Below are 27,430 nucleotides of genomic sequence, written 5' to 3'. Positions count from 1 at the left end.
GAGGGGGGGGGAGGGGGGACAGGCAAGACCTTTCAAGGGATAAAATTACTTTACCTCTGAGGATGTAGAAATAAACTAACTAATATTTTACAGATACGAAGCCATTAAATCCAGCTTTGAATCAGTTTAACTTGTCAATCTGATTCTTTACACTTTGGAGCCTTTTTTCTAAAGCCATGGGCTACATTAATCAGTCCAGTAGATAAGTCAGTCCTTACTTCAGTTCTTACTTTCTAGGATCCTGGAAAACTCCTGATTTTGTATTGGAAGGTACTCTTCAAGATCCTCAGACTCCTACTCAGGTTGTTTTCCTGTATTGGAGCCTTTAACAAGTCACTGTGGCATATCAGACCCTGAAATAGAAATCAGGAGACCTAGACTTGATTTGGATCCTAGATACTTATTATGCGGCCTTGGGCAAACAGCCTCACATATCTGGGCCTCAGTTTACTCATTCATAAAATTGGGATAATAATATCAGTCTCACTGGATTCTTTTAAGGAAATCAAAAATTCTAAAATAATATGTGTTTTATTGTTGTTGAGAAATAAATAAAGAGAGCTGGCCTCAGAACTAAGAAAACCTGAGAATTTAAGTCCCTTTCCTGGTATATTTGGCTATGGGATTCTATATAAGTCACCTTACATTTCACTGCAGCTATTTAAGTTGCAGAAAAGGTGTTGACTTGCAATATGGAGAGTTTCCACATTTGGATCTTTCCTTTAACTAATGAAATCAAAAATCCTCTTCTTATCTACCTCTGTCATTATTATCATAATTTGTGCCAGACACTCTCATGTGACAAAGTGCTCTGGTACATTTTTGGGATTTTCCAACTCTCTGACTGGTTGTTCTCATCCAGAGAATTCATGTGTGGTTATTCCGAGAGCTGGTACTTTACGTTATATTGCCCTCATCTCTTCTTGCCAGCTCCATGTCATGAAATTCAGAAAAGAAAAGCTTTATTTACAGACTGAAAAAATATTTAGAGTTCATAAAAAGCAAAAGCATCTAATGCCAATGAAGTAGTTCTGCTTGCTCTACTCTAGACAATCTCAGTCAGTCATATACAGTCACACATGAGTGAGAGCCTCTGGCAACATTGCATCTCTTGGCTTGTCCAAGCTGTCGTGGCTCCAGCTGTAGTTCTGGATTGCTCACATCAGCAGGTATTGGTCCTACTCACTTTTGTTGTTCTTCTGGCATTACTAGAATTCTCTCTTGCAGCTTCCTAGAGACCTTTGCTCAAGATTCACTTGTATTAATGCTGTTCTCCTCAAACTCTGTCTTTCTTTTGCTCAAGGATATTTGTTCTTTCTTGTTTCTAAGTCTTTGGTACTTAGGTTATTAATATATTCTTAATTCCAATAACTTCTATTATCTTTCCTCTGGCACCTTTAGGGATGTCTCTCACCTAAAAGAGTCAGTTTAAAACTTAACACTTTAACTTAGACTTAACAGTTTAAAGCCCTGTCATTTTAAAACTTGACAAAAGCATCTCAATTATCTCTTCTAGGCTCCATGGGTCTACAGGCCATGGAGCAGGGGTTGGGTTGGCAGAGAATGGTGGAGAGTGGTCAACAACTAGGCAAGGTTTTTGAAAAAGTAGGGGAAGCTGCACATTCCCCAGAAAATGGAGTTTACTAGGAGAGTGCTCAGAGTACATATGTGTATAGAGGGGAGGGAGGTGAAGACAATCCAATTATTTAATAAGTCTCCCTTAACTAAATACTTTCAACTAAGGAAAAGCATCTGTTCATTAACTTTATTCTTTTTTTTTTTTTTTTTTTTTTTTTTTTTTTTGGCAGTTCAACATTCATTAATTTTATTCTTAACTCACTTCCCTTTGAACAGTAGTCAATTGCAGGCGTCAATCAACCTGTCCCTCTTCTTATTTCCCCTTTTTTCTCAGAAGTATGTTTCACTTCTTCCTTATCCCCATCCTCCCCCCCTTTTTTTTCTTTTTTTTTTCCCTTTGCCTCTCAAACCCCTTCCTGGAGCCCTTTCCCTGTGTTCTTCTGTGTTTCATTGTTATTCTATTTTGACTGATTTTTAAATTACATCCCCTAAATTTGAGTTCTATCACCATGACTCTAATGTGTGTTTGTAACAAGAAGTCAGGAGTATGCTTTAAATACACACATACTGAGGAGCAAATTATTTTACCAGACCCAAAGTACCTCTCCCTATTCATCTAAGCTCTTGGCCTTTTCTCTTCTTATGCCAAAGTTTTACAAATTAAAAACAACAATAAAATTTGACCTTAGAAGCCTATTCAACTCTTGGCTCAGTGACCTTAAAGCAAAGCCCTTAATTCTCAGTTTCTTCATCTGCAAAAAGGATGTTACTCATATTCCCTACTTTACAGGGCTGTTTTAGAGCTTTGTAAACCTTAAAGTGCTATAAAAATGAGAGTTATCTTCTTCATCATGGTTTCCCAGATCCTTTCACTATATTTACATGGAAATGACATTAGAGCCAAGATGGTTTAGTAGGAGAATCACTTCACTCAGCCAACCTCTCCCTGTATTCTCCTCCAAATAACTTTAAATTAACACCCCAAATCAAAATCAGGAATAGCAGAGACAGCAACAGGTCAGGGTGAGACATTTTTCTAGCCAAAACAACTTAGAAAGTAGGAAGGAGAGCTCTGTGATGGGGACGAGGCTGGAGCCAAGCCTATGGAGATGCAATACCAGTGGTAGGACTTGGTGGCATCGGAAGCATAAGTAGCTTTGAGAGCTCTCAAGCCAGAAACCCTAAAGAGACGAGACCTGGCAACTTATCAGAAAAAGATTACAAAGGGCACCTGTGCTGGTACTGGATATAGGCTTAGAAGCTGTTTGACAACTCCATTGCCTATACCCATTTCTGGGTCAAGGGTGGAGTGGGGTACTTGTAGTTACGAGGAAGTAGGGGCCCAGAGGAATGCTACTGCTTTGGTCCTGAGAAATCAGGGCCCCTTCTTGGATAGATCAGGAGAGTAGTGGCCATCATGCCTCTTCCCAGATCATAACCCATCTTAGAAGCATTGAAAACTTCCCAAGTCCCAGACTGCTGTGAAAAAAAAAGAAGCCTTGTGAAAAAGCCTGAAGGTTGGGACAATGCCCTTGCCCCCACCCCCACCCAAGAACAGAGACCAACTTTACTGTAAATTCAAAGTCAAAACATAGTTTAGAAATATGAGCAGATACAAAAAATGAAGACCATAAAAAAGTTACTATGGTGACAAGGAAAATCAAGACACAAACTCAAAAATTGCTGTGAGCAAAGCCTCAAAGAAAAATGTAAATTGGACAAGAGCTCAGTAAGAATTCCTGTTGACCATCACAAAATGGTGTTGTCACTGTGTACAATGTTCTCTGGGTTCTGCTTACTTAGCATCAGGTCATGTAAGTCTTTCCTGGAAGAAGTTTTTTAAAAATTATTTTCAAGATCAAGAGTGATAGAGGGGAAAATTAAGTAAATGAGAATGAGGGAAGAAAATTATGAAAAAACAATTAACATTTTGGTAAAAGAGAAAGCACAAAAATACTGAAGAAAATAGAAAACTTCACTGGTATTTTGAATTCCCAATTCTTTTCCTCCTTCTCCCCACCCTTGAATATAAAATCATATATGTGACATCATGCAAAACATTTCCATATTAGTCATGTTGCAAAAGAAAACAATTAAAAACAAGAAAATTTTAAAAAATAAAAAAAGCGTCAATCAGCATTCAGAGTTCATCAGTGCTCTCTCTCTGGAGAGGGAGAGCATTTTTCATCATGAGTCCTTTGGAATTATCTTGGTTCATCATCTTAACAGATAAGTCTTTCCCTTAGCCATTGATATTGCTATTCCTGTGTACACATTCAGCTTTTGCTCATTTTGATTTGCATCAGTTTACACAGGTCTTTCCAGGTTTTTCTGAAACCATCCTAGTCATCATTTTATATAACACAGTAGAATTCCAATACAATTGTATTTGAAAGCGTGTTTAGCTGTTCTCCAATTAATAAAGCATCCTCTCAATTTTCAGTTCTTTAGCACCACAAAAAAGAACTGCTACAAATACTTTTGTACAAATAGGTCCTTTTCCCTTCTCTTTGATCTCTTTGGGATACGAAGCCAGGAGAGGTGTTGCTGGGTCAAATGATAGGTAGTTTTATATAGCTCTTTGAGCATAGTTCCAAATTGTTCTTTAAAATATTCTCTACAGCTCTACCAACAGTTTTTTCACCTCCCCTCTAGATTTTGTCATATTCCTTTTCTGTTATGTTAACCAGTCTGACAGGTGTGAGTTGTTTTACTTTGTATTATTTTACTTATTTAGAGTATTTTTCTTCTGATATGACTATTGATAGTTGATTTCTTTTTTTGAAAACCACCTGTTCATATCCTGTGACCAATTTTTATAGATTTGGCTCAGTTCCCTATATATTTGTGAAATGAGGCCTTCATCAGAAAAACTTGCTGTAAAGTTTTCTCCCAGTTTCTTGTCTTCCTTCTAATTTTGACTGCATTAGTTTGATTTGTGCACACCCTTTTTGATTTCATGTAATCAAAAGTATCCATTTTACTCCCGATGATCTTCTCTATCTCTTGTTCAATTATAAATTCTTCCCTTATTCATAGTTTTGACAGATTTTTTTCCATGCTCTCCTAATTTATTTATATTATTTTTTATGCTTGTCATTCCTCCATTTTGACCCTTAGTGTATAACTGATTATGATGATTAGCATATGTACTATGTACACTCAAGTATTTTAAAACAGCTCCAAGAATCATGACAAGGCAATATAGGTACTATATCTTATTTATGAGTAGAGGACCTCTAAAGCCTCTTCTGGGCAATTAGGTAGCACCATAGTCCACAGAGCCACAAACCTGGAGTCAGGAAGACTTTCTGAGTTCAAATCCAGACTTAGATGCTTACTAGCTGTGTGATACTGGGCAAGTCACTTAACTCTGTGTACTTTGGTTTCCTCATCTATAAAATGAGCTGGAGAAGGAAATGGCAAATTACTCCAGTATTTTTGCTTAAGAAACCCCAAATGGGGCCATGAAGAATTGAACATGACTGAACAACAATGAGAACAATTATTAGGATCCTTCTTTTATTGATAATGAATACTAGAGGGAAGAAAATGATACAGGGGATAAAGTGCTAGACCAGAATTCAAATCTAACCTTAGAGACTTACTAGCTTTGTGACCCTGGGCCAGTCATTGAATTAATCTCTGACTGCCTCAGATCCTTCATCTGTAAAATAGAAATTGCATTGATGGAAGATTCAATAGATTCTAATATTTCTTTCAGCTCTAAATCTGTCCTACTATAATTAGATGAAGGTCCTAGAGGCAGCTGGGTGGTACAGTGGATGAAGGGCTGGGCCAACAGTCAAGACCTGAGTTCAAATTTGGCAACAGATACTTTCTGGGCAAATCACTTAATTTCTTTCTGCTTCAGTTCCCTCAGTTGCATATACCTCCCGAGGCTGTTGTGAAGATTAAATAATAATAATATTTGTAAAGTTTGTAAAGTAACACATTGCCTGGAATATGGTAGACAACAAATGCTTGTTTTCTTTCTTCTAAGGAAGGAAGTGCTTATTAGTAATTATTGTATTGAGATTATTTATTAATTTATTGCTATTAAGACTTGCAAACTCTTATTATTAAAAGCTCTCTTTACAAGTGTGGAATTTTCAAAGTAGAGAAATTAAGAGATTAGCCTACAAGGTCACTTGGTAACAAGCAGGTAATGAGGTAATAAGCAAGTTTCAATTTTAACTCTTTATATGCAAATCAAGAGTTGTTTTCTCTAAAGCAGTTTGTCTTTTTTACATAGATAACATTCCCTTTCAAAATACTTTTAGTTCTGGTCAACAAATATACATTGAGCCTATGCTCTATATTGGGGGAGAGCTTTCTTCTTCCTATTAATGAAGTTCACTAAACTAGTACTTTCAGATTCTGAGTTTTTCCTTTTTATTAAAGATTTTGTGTGTATATTTTCCAGTCCTCTTAGACTCTTTGGGAACCCATTTTGGGGTATTCTTGGTAAAGACACTGAATTATTTGCCATTTCTTTTCCAGCTCATTTTACAGATGAGGAAACTGAGGCAAACTGGCTAAAATGCCTTGCTCATACAGCTAGTAAGCCCTGGGGCTGGATTTGAATTCAGGTATTCTTGATTCTAGATCCTGTGCTCTATCCACTACACCACTGGTTGTCCTTTGTTTAAGACACTGTGGGCCAAGAAAGTATTAGCTTAGCATAGTATGGGAGTAAATAATAGTTATTTTGATGTTAGAGGACCTGGGATCAAATCTTATGTCTGATCTTTATTCCCTTTGTGATTTTGGGCAAGCCACTTAGCCCTTTCTAGGTACCAATTACTCAATAAAATGAGAAGTTGGACTACATAATGGTCCTTATGGTCCTTTTCAGATCTACATCTGTGATCCTTTTTTTGGGGAAAAAAATCTTTTAGGAGAGTAAATACTTAAGAAAAAATACTTTTGAGGCAAAAGCCTGAGCCATGAGTGATTCTTACAGTATTTGCAAGGACAGTGTAAAAGATTCAGCACTTTCTCCTGATGAGTCTGTTTCCTCTCTTCCTCTTGCTTCATAGGAGCAGATCTTGTGATTAATGAGGTGATGTGGTGGGATCATGGCGTTTATTACTGTGCCATTGAGGCTCCAGGGGACACTTCTGGAGATCCAGATAAGGAAGTGAAGCTCATTGTTCTACGTAAGTACTAGGTTCTCTTCTTTGTGGTTGTCTGTAGTTACCCTGATAACATTTTTTTTTTTTTTTTGGCTGAGGCAATTGGGGTTAAGTGACTTGCCCAGGATCACACAGCTAGGAAGTGTTAAGTGTCTGAGGTCAGATTTGAGCTTGGGTCCTCCTGACTTCAGGGCTGGTGCTCTATCCACTGTGCCACCTAGCTGCCCTCCCCCCACCCCTCACCACCTTACCTCCCCGTTCCCCACCCCCAATACATTTTTTAAAAAACCCAAACACAGATTCTTGGATAATTTCAAGGAATCTGTAAACTTAAATAAAAAACAAATTACAGCTTGATTTCTACAAAATTGATTTTCTTGAAAAATCATATGTATTTTATTTTATGCAATTAAAAGTATTTTTCTGAGATGGATCCCTAAGCTTCACCTAACTGTTAAAGGGGACCATTACCCAAACAAGAGACCCTTATTCTCAGGTTAGGTTCTTTGAATGATTAGTTATAGCTCTCTTCTTATTTAGTGTTGGGGTGCTTCTCACCCGACTGAGAAAAATTTAATACAAAGATCAGAGCTAGAGTTGGAAGGAGCATCAGAGACCATTTAGTCTCAAACCAGCTTTTTTAAATGTAACTTTTATATTCTTTTTCTTTTTTCAGTTAAATTATGGATTTTTTCTCCTTCTCACACACAGTCCCCCTTGGAAGAAAAGAAAAGAAAAACAAAACCCTTGCAACAAAAGTTCAGTCAAATAGAACAAATTTCTGCCTTGGCCATGTCCAACTATATCTCGTTGTGCATCTTGAGTTTATTGCCAGGAGGCTGGTAGCATACTTTTTCTTCCTTTGGCATTATGTTAGTCCTTTGATTTTATGTAGGAGGAGGCTCAGAGACATTAAGTGACTTGCTTAAGCTCACAAGGGTCTGAAGCCAGATCTCTGTTTTCAAAGCCTTGGCTCTGTCTACTATATCATGTGTTGTAAGAGAGCCTGCCAATCCCCCGCCAGCCTTGGACATTGCACAGGGCATGGCTCAGGTAATCTGAGGGTAGCCTTGCAAGGGTGAACAAGATGGTGCTAGGAGGAAAGGGGTCCCACCTAAGGAGCAATGTGGCAGTTCCCAGGAGAGGTGTGCTGGATCTTAGAGGGGAGTACCTTGAATATCTTTATTGGCAAAGGAATGCATACAATATATCTACATGTAGCTTCCTGTAGAGAATCATATATCTGCTATAGGCTAGGATGTGATTATGTATGAAATAGTAACCAGAAACAAGCACCAAGATGATAAAAGGATCTGCAGTCTTTGTAATAAATGGAGTCTCACATTACCCTGGCTCTTGCCCCTCATTGCTCACAGTTTTCGCCATTTCAAGTGGACAGGCAGTGCTGGTCACTTGGGAGTTGGGGCTGTGACCCCCTAACAATGTTTCTCATATAATTTTAGAAAGGGACTTTAGGGATTGTCTAAGAAAATCCCCAGTCATTTCAGGTGACTTCTCTAAAGATGTGTAAGGAGTTAGTGACAGAAATGAGAGTAGAACCCAGATGTCTGGACTATGCTATATATCACTGCCTCCTACAGGATCCAAACTCAGAATATTATTTTTTAAAAAAGATGTTTTACAATAATAATAATCCTGAAGGTGTTTTCAGTGAACCTACACAAGATGAGTTTATACCATATACTTTTATTCAATTACAAAAAATAGTCTCTTTGTCCCTCTGTGCAGTGGTCCACAAGATATATTGTTGTGTGAAGATCGCGTATTTTAAAATCAGCAGGAGTCCGGAGTTCAGGTTAGGGGAAAATCGTCAGTCTTTATTCTCAGTGAAGAAGGATCGGAGGTGGCGATAGCAATGTGTGCAGCTGAGTCAAGAAGCTAGCTAGACCAGCAGCCAGGAGAATGGACTCCAGGCCCAATCTCTCCCAGCTTCTCTTCCTGTTCCTCTCTCTGCCTCCACCCACCAAAATCGTCATTTCCTGTACAACACATCAGGACTTGCACAGAGAGTGGGCAGGGACCATTCTTTATCCAATCATGTATATTAATAGAGTATAGTCCAATTACTATTTAGCCTCATGTACTTGGGACCTCAGTGCATCAATTCAAACTTCAGCCCATTACATTGTTGGATTCTGGTTTCTAATCAATTCTGTTATCCTCTTCTATTTGACTGGTGAATTTATCCCATTTATATTCACAATTGGCTAATTGTGTATATCTGTCTTCTCTTGCATTGAGAATGATTTGTCTCTGGACGATTTCTATCTGAACTCCATAGAAAAGGATAAATAATAATCACAATACCTACATCTTAGGTAGTTTTGGTATGATTATCTCCATTTAATAGATAAGGAATTGAACTCCTTATCTATTCAAGTCAATTGCCAGAAATTACGACCTTTTAAATGCGAATCTTTTGTCCTCGTTATCAAACCACCAAACCAGTTAGGGTAAAAAAATGCAAAAGGGAAAACAAAGAATTACTGGAGGTCCCCAACTATAAGGGGTAGTGGTTAGAGCATTGGGACTTGAGGTCAAGAGAATTGGGTTCAAATGCCACCCCAGATACTCACTAACTGTGTCATCATGGACAGGTCACTAATTTCTCATTTCCTCATCTGTTAAATGAAAATGGATTTTGTACTACTTTCTTTGCTGAGTAAGTGGAAGGAAAACACTTTCCAAATTTTATAGAACTTATATAGACATATAGCTATATAATTTGAGTTTATACAATTTAACTATACAAATTAGAAACAGGCATTATAAATGCTTGTATCGTGCTAGCTATTTGAGATACAAAGAAAAAAAGAAACTTTATATAATAATTTGTTGGTATATGGTTTTGTGGTTCCATAGTTCATTTGTAATTCACTTATTTGGAACTTGGAATACGTTTTTCCTTAGAAAACTTGGGATCAATGGTGGTGAAGTTTCTAAATAAAATTTTAGCACATAGTGTACTAATAATACTGTTTAATTATCTTGAAACTATGCTGCAGCAATGATAGTAACTTTTTTGAAGCAGAGAAACAGTACAATTTTAAAAGAAATTTTCTAGATGAATTACCAGAAGTATAGAGAACTTGCATGACTTACAAGTAAACATACCTGAGATTTTATTACCCTCTCTGTCTCTTTGGCTCAGTCTTGGGTCTTCCTACTGTTCTTCACCAGTTTAAGGAAAATTGATGGCCCATCTCTGGTTTCTCAGGATAGCCTAATGTTACAAGTACCTCTAAATAATGGTATTCTGTGGGAATGCCCTACTCATCTCAGAAGGATTTTTATAAGAGGTGAGAGGCAAGTGAAAATTGGATCAGGATTAGTCAATCAAGCATTTACTATATACCAGGCACTATATTAATACAAAGAAGGAACAAAAGATTGCCCCATGCTCTCAAGGAACTCAAATTCTACTGGGGGAAACAATATGAAAACAACTATATAAATAGAAGGATGACATTAGCCTCAAGGGGGATCAGAAAAGGCCAGAAGATAGGATTTTAATTCAGACTTGAAGGAAATAAGGAAAAGAAGGAGGAAATGAGAAAGAAGGTCATTTCAGACATGGGAAATGCATCATAGAAGCATAGTGTTATAAATTTAGAATTGGAAAAGTTCTTGGAGGTCTTTGAGAACACCACCTTATTTTACAGATGGGGATCTTCAGGCTGAGAAAGATTCAGTAACATGTCCAGTATCACATAGCTATGTCTGGAAGCAGGAAAGTATGATGGAAAGTTGAGGGTGGTATCAGTAATTGGGGAGGAACCTATTTGGGGCTCCCTTACTTTCCTTTGTACCTGTTCCTTCTGTCTCTAAATGACTTTTTATAAAAAATTAAAATTATTTCAATTAGTTTTTCTTTTAAAAATTACAAACAAACAATACAAACAAACAAACAAACAATAACAAAAAATTATTTTCTTTTCCAACTCCTTCCAAAAAAATGGAAAAGAACAAAACCCTTGTAACATATATATAATCAATTAAAAAATATATATATTTAAGATAATGTCCTTTAAAAACTATGTCTGATTCTGTGCTAGAGGAATTGTACTCTCTCCTAAGAGGCACAGGCACCAAGATGGCTTCTTTAGTTTTCTGGAATTTAGTGAACTTATTGTCAGGCTGTGAGATTGTTTTTTCCACACTTGCCCAGGGAGTCATTGAGTGAGGGGGGAATCAAAGGGGTTTTTACAATATAGAAAGCAGAGGCCTGGAGTATGACTAACTGGCTCTGACTTGCTCTCTACAGACTGGCTAACAGTGATTTTCATCATCCTTGGTGCCATCTTCCTCATCGTGCTAGTCAGCATATGCTGGTGCCAGTGTTGCCCCCAGTATTGTTGCTGCTATATTCGCTGTCCTTGCTGTCCAACACGGTGCTGCTGCCCTGAGGAAGGTGAGAGATTTTCTAGGAAATAACTTTCTTAGGCACATTTGCCCAGAAGTCACTTAGTAAAGAAATTTTTTAGTCCTCCAAATTTCCCCCTATCCCCATTTATTCTTCCTAGGCTTAGAAGAATTCCCAGATTCCTAGAACTATCCTATAGTTCTAGAACTATACCTAGAACTATAGAACCCTAGAACTATATATGATGTGTCCCTTTTGAAAAGGGATCAGAATGATTATCGAATTCAACAAATAAAAAACTAAGGCCCAGACGAATGTTTGTGGCAGCCCTCTTTGTAGTGGCCAGAAACTGGAAACTGAGTGGATGCCCATCAATTGGAGAATGGCTGAATAAATTGTGGTATATGAATATTATGGAATATTATTGTTCTGTAAGAAATGACCAGCAGGAGGATTTCAGAAAGGCCTGGAGAGACTTACACGAACTGATGCTAAGTGAAATGAGCAGGGCCAAGAGATCATTATATACTTCAACAACAATACTATATGATGACCAATTCTGATGGACCTGGCCATCCTCAGCAATGAGATGAACCAAATCATTTCCAATGGAGCAGTAATGAACTGAACGAGGTACACCCAGCGAAAGAACTCTGGGAGATGACTAAAAACCATTACATTGAATTCCCAATCTGTATATTTTTGCCCACCTGCATTTTTTATTTCCTTCACAGGCTAATTATACAATATTTCAGAGTCTGATTCTTTTTGTACAGCAAAATAACGGTTTGGTCATGTATACTTATTGTGTATCTAATTTATATTTTAATATATTTAACATCTACTGGTCATCCTGCCATCTGGGGGAGAGGGTGGGGGGGAAGGAGGGGAAAAATTGGAACAAGAGGTTTGGCAATTGTCAATGCTGTAAAATTACCCATACATATAATCTATAAATAAAAGGCTATTAAAATTAAAAAAAAAAGAAAAGAAAAGAAAGAAAGAAAAACTAAGGCCCAGAAATTAATTGAAGTGAAAATAATGTTTAAAATAAGGAAGTTGTCTGGACACAGGAATATAAAGATACTTACTTAGAGGTCTTCAAATCCAACTAGTAATTTTAATATAATTTTACACTGGCGCCCAGAAAAATGAAGTGATACAGCCAGTAAGTATCTATACCAGGAATTAAAACTGGGCCATCCTGATTTCAAGGCCATCACCGGCACTAATCCATGCTTGCCTTTTTTTATGCTTCTTACTCCTGCTGTTATGTCTAGAGGAGTACTCATAGTGAGCTAGTTCCCGTGAGATAAATACAGAGAATGGGATGTGTTTTCCCCATGGGTCTTTCAAAAATTATTGGATGAGATGGGGTGGGGTGAAGGTGGCTTGAAAGTGGAGGTAGCTCATACTACAAATGGCCATGGTCAGTTTAGTAAGAACAAGACTAACATGTCTATAACATAGCTGAATTAAGGGAGCAATTAGCCTTTACATAACTCGTGTTAACAGGTCTACCATTCTTATATCAACATCGATCATTGAGACATAGAATATTTCTGAAGACAATAGAGCAGGGGTCCTCAAACTATGGTCTGCGGGCCAGATGCAGCAGCTGAGGATGATTATCACCCTCACCCAGGGCTATGAAGTTTCTTTATTTAAAGGCCCACAAAACAAAGTTTTTGTTTTTACTATAGTCTGGCCCTCCAACAGTCTGAGGGACAGTAAACTGGTCCCCTATTTAAAAAGTTTGAGGACCCCTGCAATAGAGATAGGATCTGGATCTGTAATTTCCATAGCATAGGGAATTTCCAAACTAGGAAATTCCCTCTACTAATACAGGTTGGTTCCTTCTTTGCTACATTTGGATGCAAAGTTTGAGATGCAAAGATTTAGAGAACTGCCTGAGCACACGCTTAGTGTCCTGCATGTAGAATGTTTTATGGGACCCACACTCAGTTCTTCCTGGTTCTGAGGTCAACTGCCCCTTTGACTCTTTGAGGGCCATGCTATGGCTCAGTTCTATTTATGTATTCCTTCAACAGACACTTCTTGGGCATCTACCTCACAGAGTCATGTATGGATCAAATGAGATAATGTTTATAAAGAGCTTATCATAATGCATGGCTCTTAGTAGGAGCTTAATATGCGCTTATTCTCCTTTGTATAAGGTGTTATTTTCAGCATGTTGAAATAGAGTATATGTGAATGCGGCATTGAACATATAAATTATTTTAGGTGAAAGTGTTTTTTTTACTACATTGACTCCATAAATTAAAAAATTTAAATATATACACATATATGCATATTTATCTACCTATATTTAAAAAATGAATATAGCATGGCTCCTGCCCTTAAGTCTAGAAAGGAAGATGATATATGCAAATAGTTATAATATAGGACAATATATGGTAAGTCCCATAGGATAACTTACAAAGGTAAGACTATAGAAATTTAGAGAAATTAGAAATTTTCTTGGAAGAGCTTGGAGTGGACCGGGGCTGGGTGGGGGTGGGGGGGCAGATAAGGGATAGTAATTTTAGCTGAACCTTGAATGATGCATAGGATTTCAACAGGTGGTGAATAGGTTGGGGGAGAAGATGTAATAATAAGAAAATCACATACAATTATGAGAGAGCAAAATGTCTGTTAATGAAATTGAGAGTATTCCATTTTGGCTAATTTAGGATTATTATAAAAGATAAGAGCTGAAGGAAGAAAGGAATCTTGGACACATGCAGAGTCTTGAAAGTCAGAATGAGGAGAATGGACTCTATTTAGTAGACAATGGAGAACCAATCAAAGTTTTTGAATAACATGGGAGCCAGATCCAATAAATACACAAGTAATATTTATATGGCACTTTCAAGCATTTCTTTAATGATCTTGCAAAAAACCAGTGGGAAAAGTATTTTTATTCCCAGTAAGAAACTGAGACTCAAAGATTAAAAGATTCACATGTGCTCACAGGATTATTTTTCTGGCAGTGTATAGCATATATTGAAGGCAGGGAGAGCCAGAAACAGGAAGACTAATTAGGAAACTTATCACAATAATACAGGAGAGGAAATGTAGGTGTAAACTGAGGGAAAGTAAGAAAAACAGGGGAGAAAATAGCAGCTAGCAAGTGCAGAATGCTTATACAAACATGTCATTTGTTCTTCACAGAAAACCTAGGAGTTAGGTGGTGTTGTTATTATCTCAACTTTACAGTTAAGGAAATCAGACAAATTAATTGACTTGTATGAGGTCACACAGTAAAATGTCTGAGGCCTGATTTGAAAGAATTCAGGTCTTTCTGACTCTAGGCCTCATGCTCTATCCATTGAACCACCTAGGTCCTCTTCCTTAAAAGAGGGGGTTGGATTTGGGAAATTGGAAAAAACTATTTACTTTAAATTGTCTTTAAATCTTAAAGATTTAAAAGATGATTGGGTACTGTGGCAAGACAGGTGGAGGCACCAAAGATGAGTTCAAATTGGTTAGTCTGGTAACTGAGAGCATAGTTGGGCTAGTATTGTTATTATTATTTTGATAGGAAAAAGTAAGAAGGAGGCACTAGCCAGATAAAAGAATGGTGGTGATGAGTTTAGTCTTAGATTTGTTGTACTTGAAATGCTCGTGTGTCATCTGCTAGATATGTCCAATGGGATGATGGGATTTTGATTGGGGAAGACATCATGGATAAAGATGAACACTTGGAAGTCATAAATTAAAACTCTGAGATTGATAGCAAATATAGCTCACCAAGAGAGAAGCTGTAGAGAGAGACAGAATCTTGGGAAATGATCTCATTTAGAGAGAAGGAAGAAAGATCATTGGGAAGGGAAGGGAAAGGAGTCATTTGGTCCATCATTGAAGATTTTTTTAGCATCTACAGTATGCCAGGGAACTGCCCTGGTTGACCCTAACTAGCTTTGGGAGGGCAATGTAGGAAAGTATGGATACAAAGCCAAAAGTGAAACAATCTTTCCCTCAAGGATGTTATACTTTCTGGAGAAACAATGTCTACACATATAAGTAATACTGTATGTACAAAGTAAATACAAAGTCAAGAGGCGGGGAGGAGGGAGGAGGAGAGAGAGTCATGAACAGCAAGAAAAGATCGGGGAAGGGCCTTATATAGAAAAGTGTAGAGGTTTTGAAGGAATCTAGAATTCAAAGAAAAGTGAATTCCAAGCAGAGGATATGGCCAACAAAGCCCTACATAAACATATGTTATTTTTTAAGGCAGAATGGCCTAATGCATAGTGTATTGACCTTATAGTCAGGAGGATAAGAATCCCTTAGTCATCTCTAACCCTTTTTGAACAAGTCACTAAATGTCCTTGGGCCTCAGTTTCCTCACCTAGAAAATGAAGGTGGAGTTCAAGGTTACAACTGGGAGGGGGATAAGTTTGGCCAGAATGTTGGTGATTTGGGGTGGTTGGTTTTTATGACCCTGGTTGCCATCTGCAAGGAATGGTTCTGAGAACTTGTGCTCATAAAGATAGTTGAGTTTATCTTTGTACTTTTCCACTATCCTTTTCAGGACATTGGGGCTGCCCAAGAGGACACATCCCTACCTCCTATTTATAGCCATTGTTCTTGTTTTCCCAAGATACTGGTAGGGGATTACTTCCATAATTAGTGTTCTGCTATTAATAGCTGTTTCAATGTTAAGGGGACTTTCAATACTTTAACCAAAATCCATGTTGGGAAGCCCAGTCACAGGGTCAGGGCTACAGAAGACATTTCTTGGTGAGACTCCTCAGTTCAAATGAGTCAGTCAGTGGTTGCCTGCTCTATCCACATGTTAACCTGACAAGTATCAATTTTAGTGTTAACTGTTAACTGAGCAAATAAGGAAGTATCCTTTACTCCAGGATGGATGCTATGTTTAAGGCTTCCTTCCTTTTTATTATATTCTAATGACCACTGTGATTTGTGTTCCTGAATATGCAGAAGTATGCAAGATTCTCTAGAAAATATAGTTCTGATTGAGGGAGAATGCTATTCACCCCATGAGAATAAAAAAGGAGGATTGTAGTCTGGTATAATGGAAAAATCACTGAACTTAGACCCTTGGACAAATCACTCAAGCACTCTGAACTTCAGTAAGGATATATGATATGCTTGTATGCTGTGGCAAGAAAGTTGGAGGTATTAAAGATGACTTCAAATAGAAAGGGAAAGGAGGCAAATGAATTAGTTAAACAAAGGTTCCTTCTGACTCTAAGTCCAAGGAGCCACTGAAGTTTATTGAGCAAGGAAGGATGTGTGCTTTATATTTCTATCTTTGGCAGCTATGTGGAGGGTGGTTTTGGGGAGAAAGAGACCTGAGTCAGGGAAATCTGAAGCTATTCCAAGAGTCCAGGTTAGGAGAATCCTATACTAGGGTGTAGTGAAGTGAAGAGGGGGAAAGAAATAAATATGTGAGATTTGGTGGACACAGAACTGACAAAATTTGGCAAAGTTGAGGATGACTTTGAAGTTGCAAACCTAAATGATTGGAAGGATGGTGGAAGCCATTAAAAGATATAAAAAATTAACATAATCTTATTTCAAAAAAGGAGGAGGGATTGTGTAGGCACAAAATCCTATTGAAAATAAAGGTGTGAGAATTAAGAGATCACAGGAGGTCATTAGTAATGTACACAGAAGTCAGATTTTAAGAAATAAGAGCTTGAGTAGGAGATAGTATAGGGTGTAGGCTGTAAGTATAAATGACTATTTTGAGCAATCACTGAAAAATGAGTGAGAACAGTAGGTCCTTTGGAGTAGTAGAAGCAAAGAAAAAAAAAATTTTAAGGTAGGATAAAATTTGATTAAGTTTGGCAGGGGAGGCAGAAGTTGGTGAAAAGAAAATGTTAGACTAAAAAGAGAGGAGAGATAATTAATAGAACCCAAATGTAGGTGCTAGATTGGTCAGTAAAACAGGTTTTCAAGTCAGCAAGGATGATGTCAGCACTCAGGATGAAGTTATTGAGGGAGGGTTGAGAGTGTGTCTCGGTGGGCAGTAGACCTAATAATGATGAAAACCAAAAGAGATGATGCAGAGGGGATAAAAAAGCAATGATTTGGAAGTCTGGGATGGGAAGATTTCAGGGCAACCTTCCTTTGTGGAAGAAAATCTAAATTTACCATTAGTTCTTCCAAAATGTAGGGAAATCCAACAAGTCTTTCACATAATCAAACCTACCATTCTTCTATATGATCTTTATCTTTCATTACAGAGTGGTGAGTATAGACAGGAATAATGTCTTCTATCAAAGGGAGGAGAGGTTCAGTAGCACATACCTATCCTGGGAATGAAAGTGGTGTAGAAATTATGGCCAGGGATGATGTTTTTGAAGGCAATGTTATTACAGAATTGAGAGAAACTCAATGAGCAATAAGGATAACTTCTATTATAAGGTATTGGGGGCTTCTTGAAGCTTTGTAACTTTTCCCTATGCCTATCACTTTTATTCTCCACTTTGTTTTCCACTGTTGTAGCCATAAAAAAACTCTAGGAAACCAGAAAGGGATCATGTCATTGTTTAGTGGGCTAGAAGGTAAGGGAGAAATTGGGAGACCTGGGGATGGGAAGGGAGAAATCTTAGAATGGAAACAATCAGTGATAGTAACTAAAAACAAAAAGGACAATTAGTTCTAAGCTTAGGAAAACAACAAATAAGAGGTAAAAGGGCAGTCAGTCTATTATTCCAAGGGGTTTATACACCAAGGGGACACCTTATGTCTAATAAAACAGAATCTGTTGAGCATATAGTATTCTTGTAAGGTCTCTAAGAGCAGGATCCATGTCTTAGTTATTTTTCTTTCTTTTAAAAATACGTTTTTGAAAAAAAATTAAAAATTTTATGAGATCTTTTGTTTTTACATAACCTAGATTTTTCCATATATCCTGTTCTCTCCCTCCATATAACAAGGATTTTTAAAGGCAAAAAATTAAAAGAGGAAGAGGGGAAAAAAAGCAAAACTGATTAATTCATTAAAAAAATAAAAACTCTGACTATGCAGTGTTTCATATCTGTGAACTTCCCTTCCCTCCCCCATACCTCTGCAAAAATCTCATTTTATTCATCTTTAGATCTTCAGTACCAAGTACATAGTAAGTTTTTAATAATCGTTTGATGAATGACTCAGTAATATAATGGGGGAAAAAAATCACCTGACATAAAATCAGAACAACTTGGTTTAGGTAGTGTCCCCAATTCTTACAAGTTAAGTGATTTGTCCATAGTTGTACAATTTTTTCTGAGTCTCAGTTTTCTGATTTATAAAAATGAAAATATAATTAGAGCACACTTCATGAGACTTAATGAAGAAGGGAGTTTGTAAGCTGTGAAATGCTATATAAATACAAGCCACAATTACTGTGAATTGATGTTTTCCTAGCTTAGAAGTGAAGAAAAGGGGGCTTCTATTGAAAGGATTATAAAGGAAATAGCATCTCAGAGAAAAGTTAGATTCCAATTAAAATAAGATGATGGGAAGTAGGGAAGAACCCATTTGTGGGTCTATTAATAAAAGATCAATAATATGGGGGGGCGGGGGGTTTGCTCATAATATAACATGAAACAATCAACAAAACTAGCAGAGGGTCATTTGTCAGTAATAGGAGCCTGAGAAGGGAAAGATGGAGTTAAATAGTAATGAGAGTGAAGGAAGGGGTAGTAAAGTCAATATCTAGATCAGGATAATAAGGGAAACGAGATTGGAGGCTTCCTGGAAGTGCATGTTAGTGCTGGTGAGGAAATATTGAATAGGCAGAGAAATGTTACTGAGGAGGATGAAGGATTGAGCATCCTCCATCTTATATGAAAAGGATGCTGATTATTTAACCAATGTTGGATTGCTTGCTATCATGGGAAGAGTGGAAAAAATTTAGAAAACAAGATTTTGCAAAGGTAACTGTTGAAAACTGGCTTTACATGTATTTGGAAAAATAAAATACAACTAAAAAAAGAAAGAAAGGGATGTTAATGCAGTTTTAGGAACCTCTGCCAACATGTTCCCAGGTACTTCTCAGAGTTTGCTTGTGTTCACTTCCACTTTTAAAAACAGAATAGTTCTGGGCTGCTGTTGTGCTGCTTTCTGTATTCTAGATTTATAGCACCTTAATTTGTTTCCCATAGAAGCAGTATCTTATACCTTATATTGTTCAGTCTCACTCATTGTCCATTTCAGGCAGCCAGTTCTTTAGACTCTCCTCTTGTTGTTATAGCCATTGTTCAGTTGTTTTCAGTCATGAAAACTTGACTCTTCATGACCTCCTTTGGAGTTTTATTGGCAAAGATACTGTAGTAATTTCTTTCTCTAACTCATTTTACAAATGAGGAAACTGAGGCAAATAGGTAAAGGGATTTTCCCAGGCTCACACAGCTAGTAGTATATGTCTATGGTCTTCACAACTTACAAACCCAACACTGTATGCACAGTCCCACCTAGTATCTTGCTTTTTTTGGTATAGGTAACAAAGGCTAGGGATGCAAAGTGCAAGATATGACAAGCTTGGAAAGGCAACCTTGAAGACTCCATGGATATTCTTTTAAGGAGGCCAGAGGAATTACATTCCACTTTGAAATATACAAGTACTTTCTGAATCTGCATGTACCTTTCTTTTTTTACCCTTGATTGGGATTGGTAATTCCCTTCCTTCCTCCTTCTATCAGGTTCCCGTCACTGAAGAAAGCCCCTTTAGTGAACAGAGTGGGTGAAGAAACTGGGGAATTTTAGCCTAGAGAAGAAAAGATGAGGTAGGGGTTGTGAGGGGAAGAGACAAAAAAATTCTTCAAGTCTTTGAAGGGATGTCATGTGAAAAAATGATTATATTTATTTTGCTTGACCACAGTGAATGGTCAGGAACAGAGAATTAAAGCTGCAGAAATAGGTTTGGACTTTGTTTTTAAAAAAATCTAATTAGGTTGTCTAAAGTAGAAAAGACTGCCTCCCAAGATAATGAATCGCCCTATAATTGGAGACTACAAGTTCATTTCTCAGGGATGACTCCTAAGTTCCCTTCCAACCCTTGAGATACTATTACTGGGAAGAAGGGCAGAAAACTACTATCTGAATCCCTTGTTAGCACCATGTACTCCCTTGACTACCTGCCACACTCAGTGCTCATATACTGGGAGGAAGCAGAGAACACGTTATTATAGAACTATATACTTCCTTCTGCCCTTCCAGGTTTCCTGGCCTGTGACCTTTATGACTTGGTGTGTTTGTGCCTTCTATTTCTGTCTCATGACTGGATGCCATCTTGGTTAGTTGCCAAAATTTATTTGCATGCTTGATAAAATACATTCTGTGTCACCTTGGAGGAAAGCAAAGGGTTGATATTTTAAAAGCAAATGATTTTTATTCTCTGTGAAAACCCCTTTGAAAAATCCATATGTCAGAGATGATGGAAGTATTGGTCTTAGCTGGTGTTTACAGCATCTTTACAAACCCTCTATCTGCTGAAATTGTGGCACATCAGATTTGGAGGAGGATCTGTTTTCTGGAAAGGGTGGCTAATACTGATTTACATTTATGTTTCTTAAAGTCAATAGAGCATTTCCCTCAAAATTAATCCAATGGGATAGGGGATATAATTTCCATTTTGTAGATGAGAAGATTGAAGTAAAGAGGTTCTAGCTCACCTAGGTAACCAATGGAAGAAGTGGATCTCAAACCCAAGGTCTCTTATCCAAACCCAGTCCTTCCTCCCTGCCTCCCACACCACACTGCTTTCTTGTCTCATAAAGGGTTGAGAAACTACACAGGGTGAAGGTAATCATTTCTCCTTCTCCCCTTGCAGCCCTGGCCCAGCACCGGTTTATGAAGCAGGCTCAGGCACTAATCCCCCAGATGATGGAAAAACCCCTCTACCGGGGTGCTGACAGGAGCTCCCAGGTTTCATCTTACCAAATGAACCCGCTGCTGCAGCGAGGTAAACCCCCTACCAAAGAAATGTAGGTGGGCTGAGGGTAAGAAATTGGTCTGCATGGGGCCTTTGTGGAAACAAAACAAAACAAAACAACACAGATTAGTATGGCTCAGGGAGAAGGAAGCACAAATCAAACATTTAGTTTGAAAATCAAATAAAGAGGATAGTCCAGAGAACTTTCTGGTATCCTATGAGTGAGGGAAATCATTTTATCTTGGGACTTGTCATATAGTGATACTGTCATTTCTCTTTGTGTTTAGATTTTTCTCCACCGGCCAGCTTCCCTCAGATGCCAGTGCTCCCGACACCAACTCACCCCCCTGCTGCCAATGGAGTGCTGGAGTACTTAGAGAAGGAGCTGCAGAAATTCAACCCTGCCCAGGCCCTCCCACCAACCCACAAAGCAAGAGTTGCTCGTCACTGCAGCATGTTGTCCTCCCTGGGTTCAGAAATCGTGGAACGCAGGATTATTCACCTTCCCCCCTTGGTCAGAGACTTTCCCTCCTCCCAGAGGACCAGTGAATCATCTCAGCAACAGTGGGGCTCCCAGTTTTCCAGGAGACCTTGGGCTCTGGATGAGATGAAAGAGGAGAGAAGGCAGAATTATTACTCTGATTTTCGTCAAGGATCCTTGGAACCATGGCCAAAATCCAAACCCTTGGAGCACAGGGGTTATGAGAAATATAAGGGTGGAAGGCATTGGACTTCCAGGGAGGAAGTCTCAACCACCTCCAGGCCATACTCTGATAGCCTGAGTGATGATGAGTCCTATTCCCGGCAGGCGCACTGGCGCTCCAACCATTCAACCCAACGTAATCGATCTCCAGGGAGGCATCCTCGGCCAGCTCAGAGGGAAAGCGCCTACAGACACGGTAGCCACCGGCACCGCAGCTATTCCCCGCCATCTTGCCATAGCTCTTGGAGTTCAGAAGAAGAGAAGGAGCGGCAGTATCGTCAAGGCCGGAAATCCCACCGTCCTCCTCCTCCTTCAAGCTGGACTGAAGAGAAGCCACCGAGCTATCACTCTCTAGAAGTCATTCCAGGCAAGAATGTCAGGAAAAAAGGGAATGTGGAAAGGCGCTCGGTGAGCCTGGGGGTTCCTCTGTGTGAGGGTAGGGCTTGGAAAAAGAAGACCTATTGGTCTGGTGGAGTCTAGATGTCTTTAACGTTCATGAAAACAGTGACTTTTCCTAGGCAAGGGGTGACCAACCATCGAGAAGGTTTACAGAGTGTCCGGGCAGCTAGAGAGTAAGCATTTATTAAGCACTTTTTTTTCCTGAATATCTACATCATCTTTACAAACCCTCTCTCCACTGAAAATGTGGCAGATCAGATTAGGAGGAGGATCTGATTTCTGGAAAGAGTGTCTAATACTGATTCACATTTATGTTGTTTTAAAGACACAAGCATTTTCCTCAAAATTAATTCAATGGGATAGGGGATATAATTTCCATTTTGCAGGTGAGAAGATTGAACTTAAGAGGTTATGGCTCACCTAGCTAACCAGTAGAAGAGGTTGATCTCAAACCCTGCTGCTGAGCAGTAGAGCTACAAAAACAAAAGTGGAATTGTAATACCCATCCTCAAAGAGCTTAGAGTAGTGGAAAACATTTGCCATACTATATTCAAAGGAAGTGTTTAATAAATGCCTCTGACAGAAACTCTCTTAGAAGGTGATTTTGAGGGGCCTAATTTTAGAAAGGGCAATGTCCCTAGCAGATTGTAGAGAAAGCACAATTCTTGGCGTTAAGATGACCATATGAATATCAGTTGCTCCTATGTAAGAAGGGGCAAATGAATTATGGTGATGCTTACCTCAAATGAAATAATATACACAAAACACTATTCAAATGACAGAGACTAATTTCAAAGCACTATCAGAGCTACTTTCTGATTCTGGCTCACTAATCATGGTTCCTAAACTCTTGAGGTTATGAGGCCCTGCACTGGAAGAAACCTGAGAAATCATCTCCTATAACTTCCTCATTTTACAGCTGAGGAAATCCCTCTGCCCTTAGAAGGTGGTGTTAACAATTTGTAGAACATAAGCTCTCTACTCCCTACCCAATTGTTCAGAAAATAGAAAAAGGTCATGTCTGCTTGGGGAAGAATGACAAGAAAGCCAGTGGTGTGTGTTGCTATGGAACTTAGGGAACCTCTTCAAGAGCCACTTTTCCCCATGATGCTGAGTTCAGAATGGTCTGTGGAGGGCTGCTGGATAATCCCTATAAGAGTTTCTACCTACTTCTATCTTGAAAGGAAAGTCCGATCTATGTCCTTAGGATGTAAGGCGACCTCAGATCTTTGGGTCTGGCCTCAAGTGGCTTTGAGGGGCTCGCTTCTGTCTCTTTGTGGAGTGGTGGGTAGAAAGGATGACTCACTTTTTGACTGACAGATGTTATAGAAAAACACTTAGGGGGTAAAGTGGTGGTAAGGGTTTCTCTGAGGGAAAGTGGAAACATGATAGTTTGAATATTCCAGAAATCTCTCAAAATTCCCAGATGAGGAGCATTGTGGGTAATGGAACTAGTCTCAAAGTGTCCTAGAATTGTACTACTGGCCTGAACCTAATATATGTCTTATAGTGATTAGGCCAGGTAAGGACTACTGAAGACCTTTAGGGATTCAGATCAGGAATGCTCCGTGGGATTGCAGGCTGCTCTCTACCTGGCAATCATCCCATTTGTGCCAAGCCACAGGCCACCACCAGGGAACTACTTAGCTATTTTTATTCTAACATGGCTATCTCTTAAAGCATTATTTACGTTACATTACAACACAACATCATTGGAAGATCTCATATCTTCCTAAGGTAGCTCAATCCTCTTTTATAGCAAATCAAAATCTACATCTCTGATGTAGCTATTTTTATTCTAACATGGGCTTCCTTAGAAGGTATAGTAGAATGGGTGAAAGGGCCAAGAAGCCATGCATAGGAAATAAATATTAATAAAGCTCTTACTATGTGCAGGCATTATGCTAAGAATGTTACAAATATTTTTGTCTTTGACCATTTCAGCAATGTAGGCGTCATCATCCCCATTTTTCAGGCAATGCAATTAAAACATGTTAGGTGATTTTGCCCAGGATGACAAAGCTACTAAGTGTTTGAAACTGGATTTGAACTCAAGTCTTCCTAACTTGGGACCCCAGCCCGGTATCCACCACACCACTTAGCTGCTTCAATACGGCAGACAAAGAGGACATGGTGGGGCCTAACCCTTGGGTTTTTGTTGGACTGGATTTCTTGTAGAATCATAGGCTGATAGAACCAAAAAGTCATCTTGGGATTTACTAGCCCAACTCTCTCATCTTGTAGATGGAGAATGAGGCCAAGTAAAATTAATGAAAGAATTTAATCAGAATCCAAGTCTAGTTTCACCTACTACGGCCCTCATTGTTTTTGTTTTTTATAAATTTTTTATTTTCAAAACACATGTATAGATAGTCTTCAACATTCACCCTTGCAAAACCTCTTGTCCCAATTTTTTTTCCTCCCTCCCTTCCCCATACTCCCTTCCCTACACAGCAAGTAATCCAATATATGTTAAACACCTACAATTCTTCTATACATATTTCTAAAATCATGCTACACAAAAAAAATCAGATCAAAAAGGAAAAAATGAGAGAAAACAAAAACTGCAAGCAAACAACCACAAAAAGTGAAAATATATGTTGTGATCCACACTCAGTCCCCATAGTCCTCTCTCTGTGTACAGATAGCTCTTTGTATCACAAGACCATCAGAACTGGCCTGAATCACCTCGTTACCAGTTAATATGATATAATAATGTCATTTTACCTAGTGTGATAGTTAAAAAGATTTGAGAGACAGCAATCATTTTATTAATAATTGTTAGTAAATTAGTAACTTGTTAGTTAAAAAAAAAAAAAAAAAGATTGTTAGTAAAAGGATGGTCATTTGGCTGTCTGTCTTAGACCAGAGACCTCTAATGGTGGTGAGGGTCATAGTTTGTGTGTCTTTCAAAGAAAACCTGTTTCCAAGGGGTGCCCACTCACTTCTGATTGGCTAATCAAAGGGGAGATGGGCTATCTTGGGGCTTGTGACTTAGGTCACTGAAATCTTGGTATAAGTGACATAATATCCATATCACCTGTCTTGATAATAAGGAAAATCAACATTTTCCCAGGACCTGTCTGAGCAAACACAATGAGCAGAAACATACCCATTAGCCCAAAATTAGAAATTCTTTTACTATTTGATTAGATCTTGGCCTGGGTAAATCTCTAAGAGACATTTCCCACATTGGTTGGTTTCTGGATGAAAAAGTAGAAAAGGGGGAAAACCTTGACTTTAACACAATAACTAGTTATTAAATACAAGAGAGAAATACTTTTCACACTAGCTGGTGTCGTGACTTTCACTGCCCAGTTTAAGATTTATGAAGTTGGTTTCATAATTTGCCACTAGGTGGCAATAACCTTCAATAACTTGTAACTTAAATTTTCCCCATGGTGGGAGAAAAAAATCCACTAGACCTTTTAGTACCAGTTAGATCTAAATAGCTATCTCCTTAAAGCATTATTTACATTACATTACAACACAACATCACTGGAACATCTTCCCAAGGTAACTCAATCCTTTTTTATATCAAATCAAAATCTATATCTCTGAAACTTCTACCCACTGTTCTTAGTTCTTTCTTTGGGATCCAAGAAGAATGAGTCTAATACTCCTTATACACAACAAACTATCACCTTTAGCAAGTCATTTCTCACTCAACCTCATTTTCCTCATCCATAAAATAAAGGGGTTGGACTCTATGAGGTTACTTCTGGTTCTAAATTTATGATTCTCTGACTGCTTGAATATAGCCATCATCATGTCAATCCTTTTACTTCCTGTCTCATACCAGGCTCGGGGAACATTTCAGTTCCCACTAAATAATATGCATTCCCTCAATCAGTCCAAATATGGCACAGCGTTTAGACCCCTTGCCATCCTCACCAGACCCCTTAGATATAGTCTTCCACCTTTTCTAAGATGTGAATACCAGAACTGCATATGGTACTCTAGATCCCTGCTCCTTTTTTTTTCATTTTAATAGTATTTAATTTTCCAATTACATGTTAAGATCATTTTCAACATTCATTTTTGCAAGACTTTAAGTTCCAAGTTTCATTTCTCCTCTCCCTCTCTTACCTCACCCCTCCCCAATTTTGATATAGGTTACATGTCTAATCATTTTTAACATATTTCCATATTAGTCATGTTGGAAAAAGGAAAGAATAAAAGGGAAAAACCATGAGAAGAAAAAAAGGTGAAAATAGGCTGCTTTGATCCCATTCAGTCTCCATAGCTTTCTCCGGTAGATCCCAGTTTCTTAAATTGGTTCACAACCTCATATGTGATCTCATAACTGAATGGGAGAGGGGGTGTCACAAAATTATGATTTCTCTTCAGTAAATGATTTGCATATCTCTTTCACATATCTGGGGTCGTATAAAAATTTTTCAGGCAAAAAGTGGTCCCGGGTAGAAAGTTTAAGAAGCCCTACTCCAGATGTATTTGGATCAAAGCAGAAGAAAAAGGGCTGATTATTTGACTTCTTCAGGACACTCTGCTATTGATATGGCCGAAGATTGCACTTTGAAGCAATATGACACAGTGAGTTGGCTTTGAATTAAAAAGACCAGAATTGGAGACCAGTCTCCAAGATATATTACCTATGCGATTCTGGACAAGTCTTACCTTCTCATTTACCTTCTCAGTGACAAGGTAGCTCTCCAAGACTGAAAATAATAAAATGGTTTCTTAGTATAGTCCAGAACCAAAACTAAAAGATTACATTAGCATTTTTGTTCAGATGTGTCAAAATTTTCAGGAATTCTTTTGAAGTTTTCTTGGCACAGATACTGATATGGTTTGCCATTTCCATTTCCAGCTCGTGTTACAGATAAGGAAACTGAGGTAAAGAGTGAAATGACTTACCTAGCTAGTCTGGGACCCAATTTGAAGTCAGAAAGAGAAATCTTTCTGACTCCAGGTCTAGCACTCTGTCACCCAATTGCCCCATTATAAGCATTAGCTTTATAGGCCAACATGTCACACTTTTTATCAAAATCTCTAGATATTTTTCACAGAAACTTGCCTAGTCACAACCACCTTCAATTGAAGACAAGTAGATGTTGCCTACTGTAATCCACCTACTCAAAAGTTTATCTTTCTTAAAATACCACCAGAATAATTACCCTAAAGACTAGAAAACAACTTGCCCCCACTATCCTTTCATATTCATAGCCTGGTATTGGTAAGAAATTCAAAGAAGTATGTCTTAAATTTATCTCTAGAATTTTTTAACAAATTCTTATTAAAATCATTACAGAATGACTTACGAATAGCCATTTGTGAAATAATTCAAACCAATAGTAAATTAATAAAACAAA

The 27,430-nt window shown here is 38.2% G+C and overlaps 1 protein-coding gene across 1 annotated transcript in view; it reads left to right on the top strand.

Moving 5' to 3' along the window:
- The window catches only part of ILDR1 (immunoglobulin like domain containing receptor 1), a 48,076-nt gene that overhangs the window by 18,343 nt on the left and 2,303 nt on the right, over nucleotides 1–27,430 (top strand). The window contains exons 4-7 of the mRNA XM_031961285.1: nucleotides 6,621–6,740; nucleotides 11,002–11,148; nucleotides 20,894–21,025; nucleotides 21,283–22,106. Of these exons, the coding sequence (XP_031817145.1) occupies nucleotides 6,621–6,740; nucleotides 11,002–11,148; nucleotides 20,894–21,025; nucleotides 21,283–22,106 (1,223 nt within the window). The remainder of the gene's footprint in view (nucleotides 1–6,620; nucleotides 6,741–11,001; nucleotides 11,149–20,893; nucleotides 21,026–21,282; nucleotides 22,107–27,430) is intronic.

Source organism: Sarcophilus harrisii, chromosome 3 (assembly GCF_902635505.1).
Source record: "Sarcophilus harrisii chromosome 3, mSarHar1.11, whole genome shotgun sequence".
In the NCBI taxonomy this organism is placed as follows: domain Eukaryota; kingdom Metazoa; phylum Chordata; class Mammalia; order Dasyuromorphia; family Dasyuridae; genus Sarcophilus; species Sarcophilus harrisii.
The sequence above is the reverse complement of the archived record's forward strand: the minus strand, read 5'-3'. Positions and strand labels throughout refer to the sequence as shown.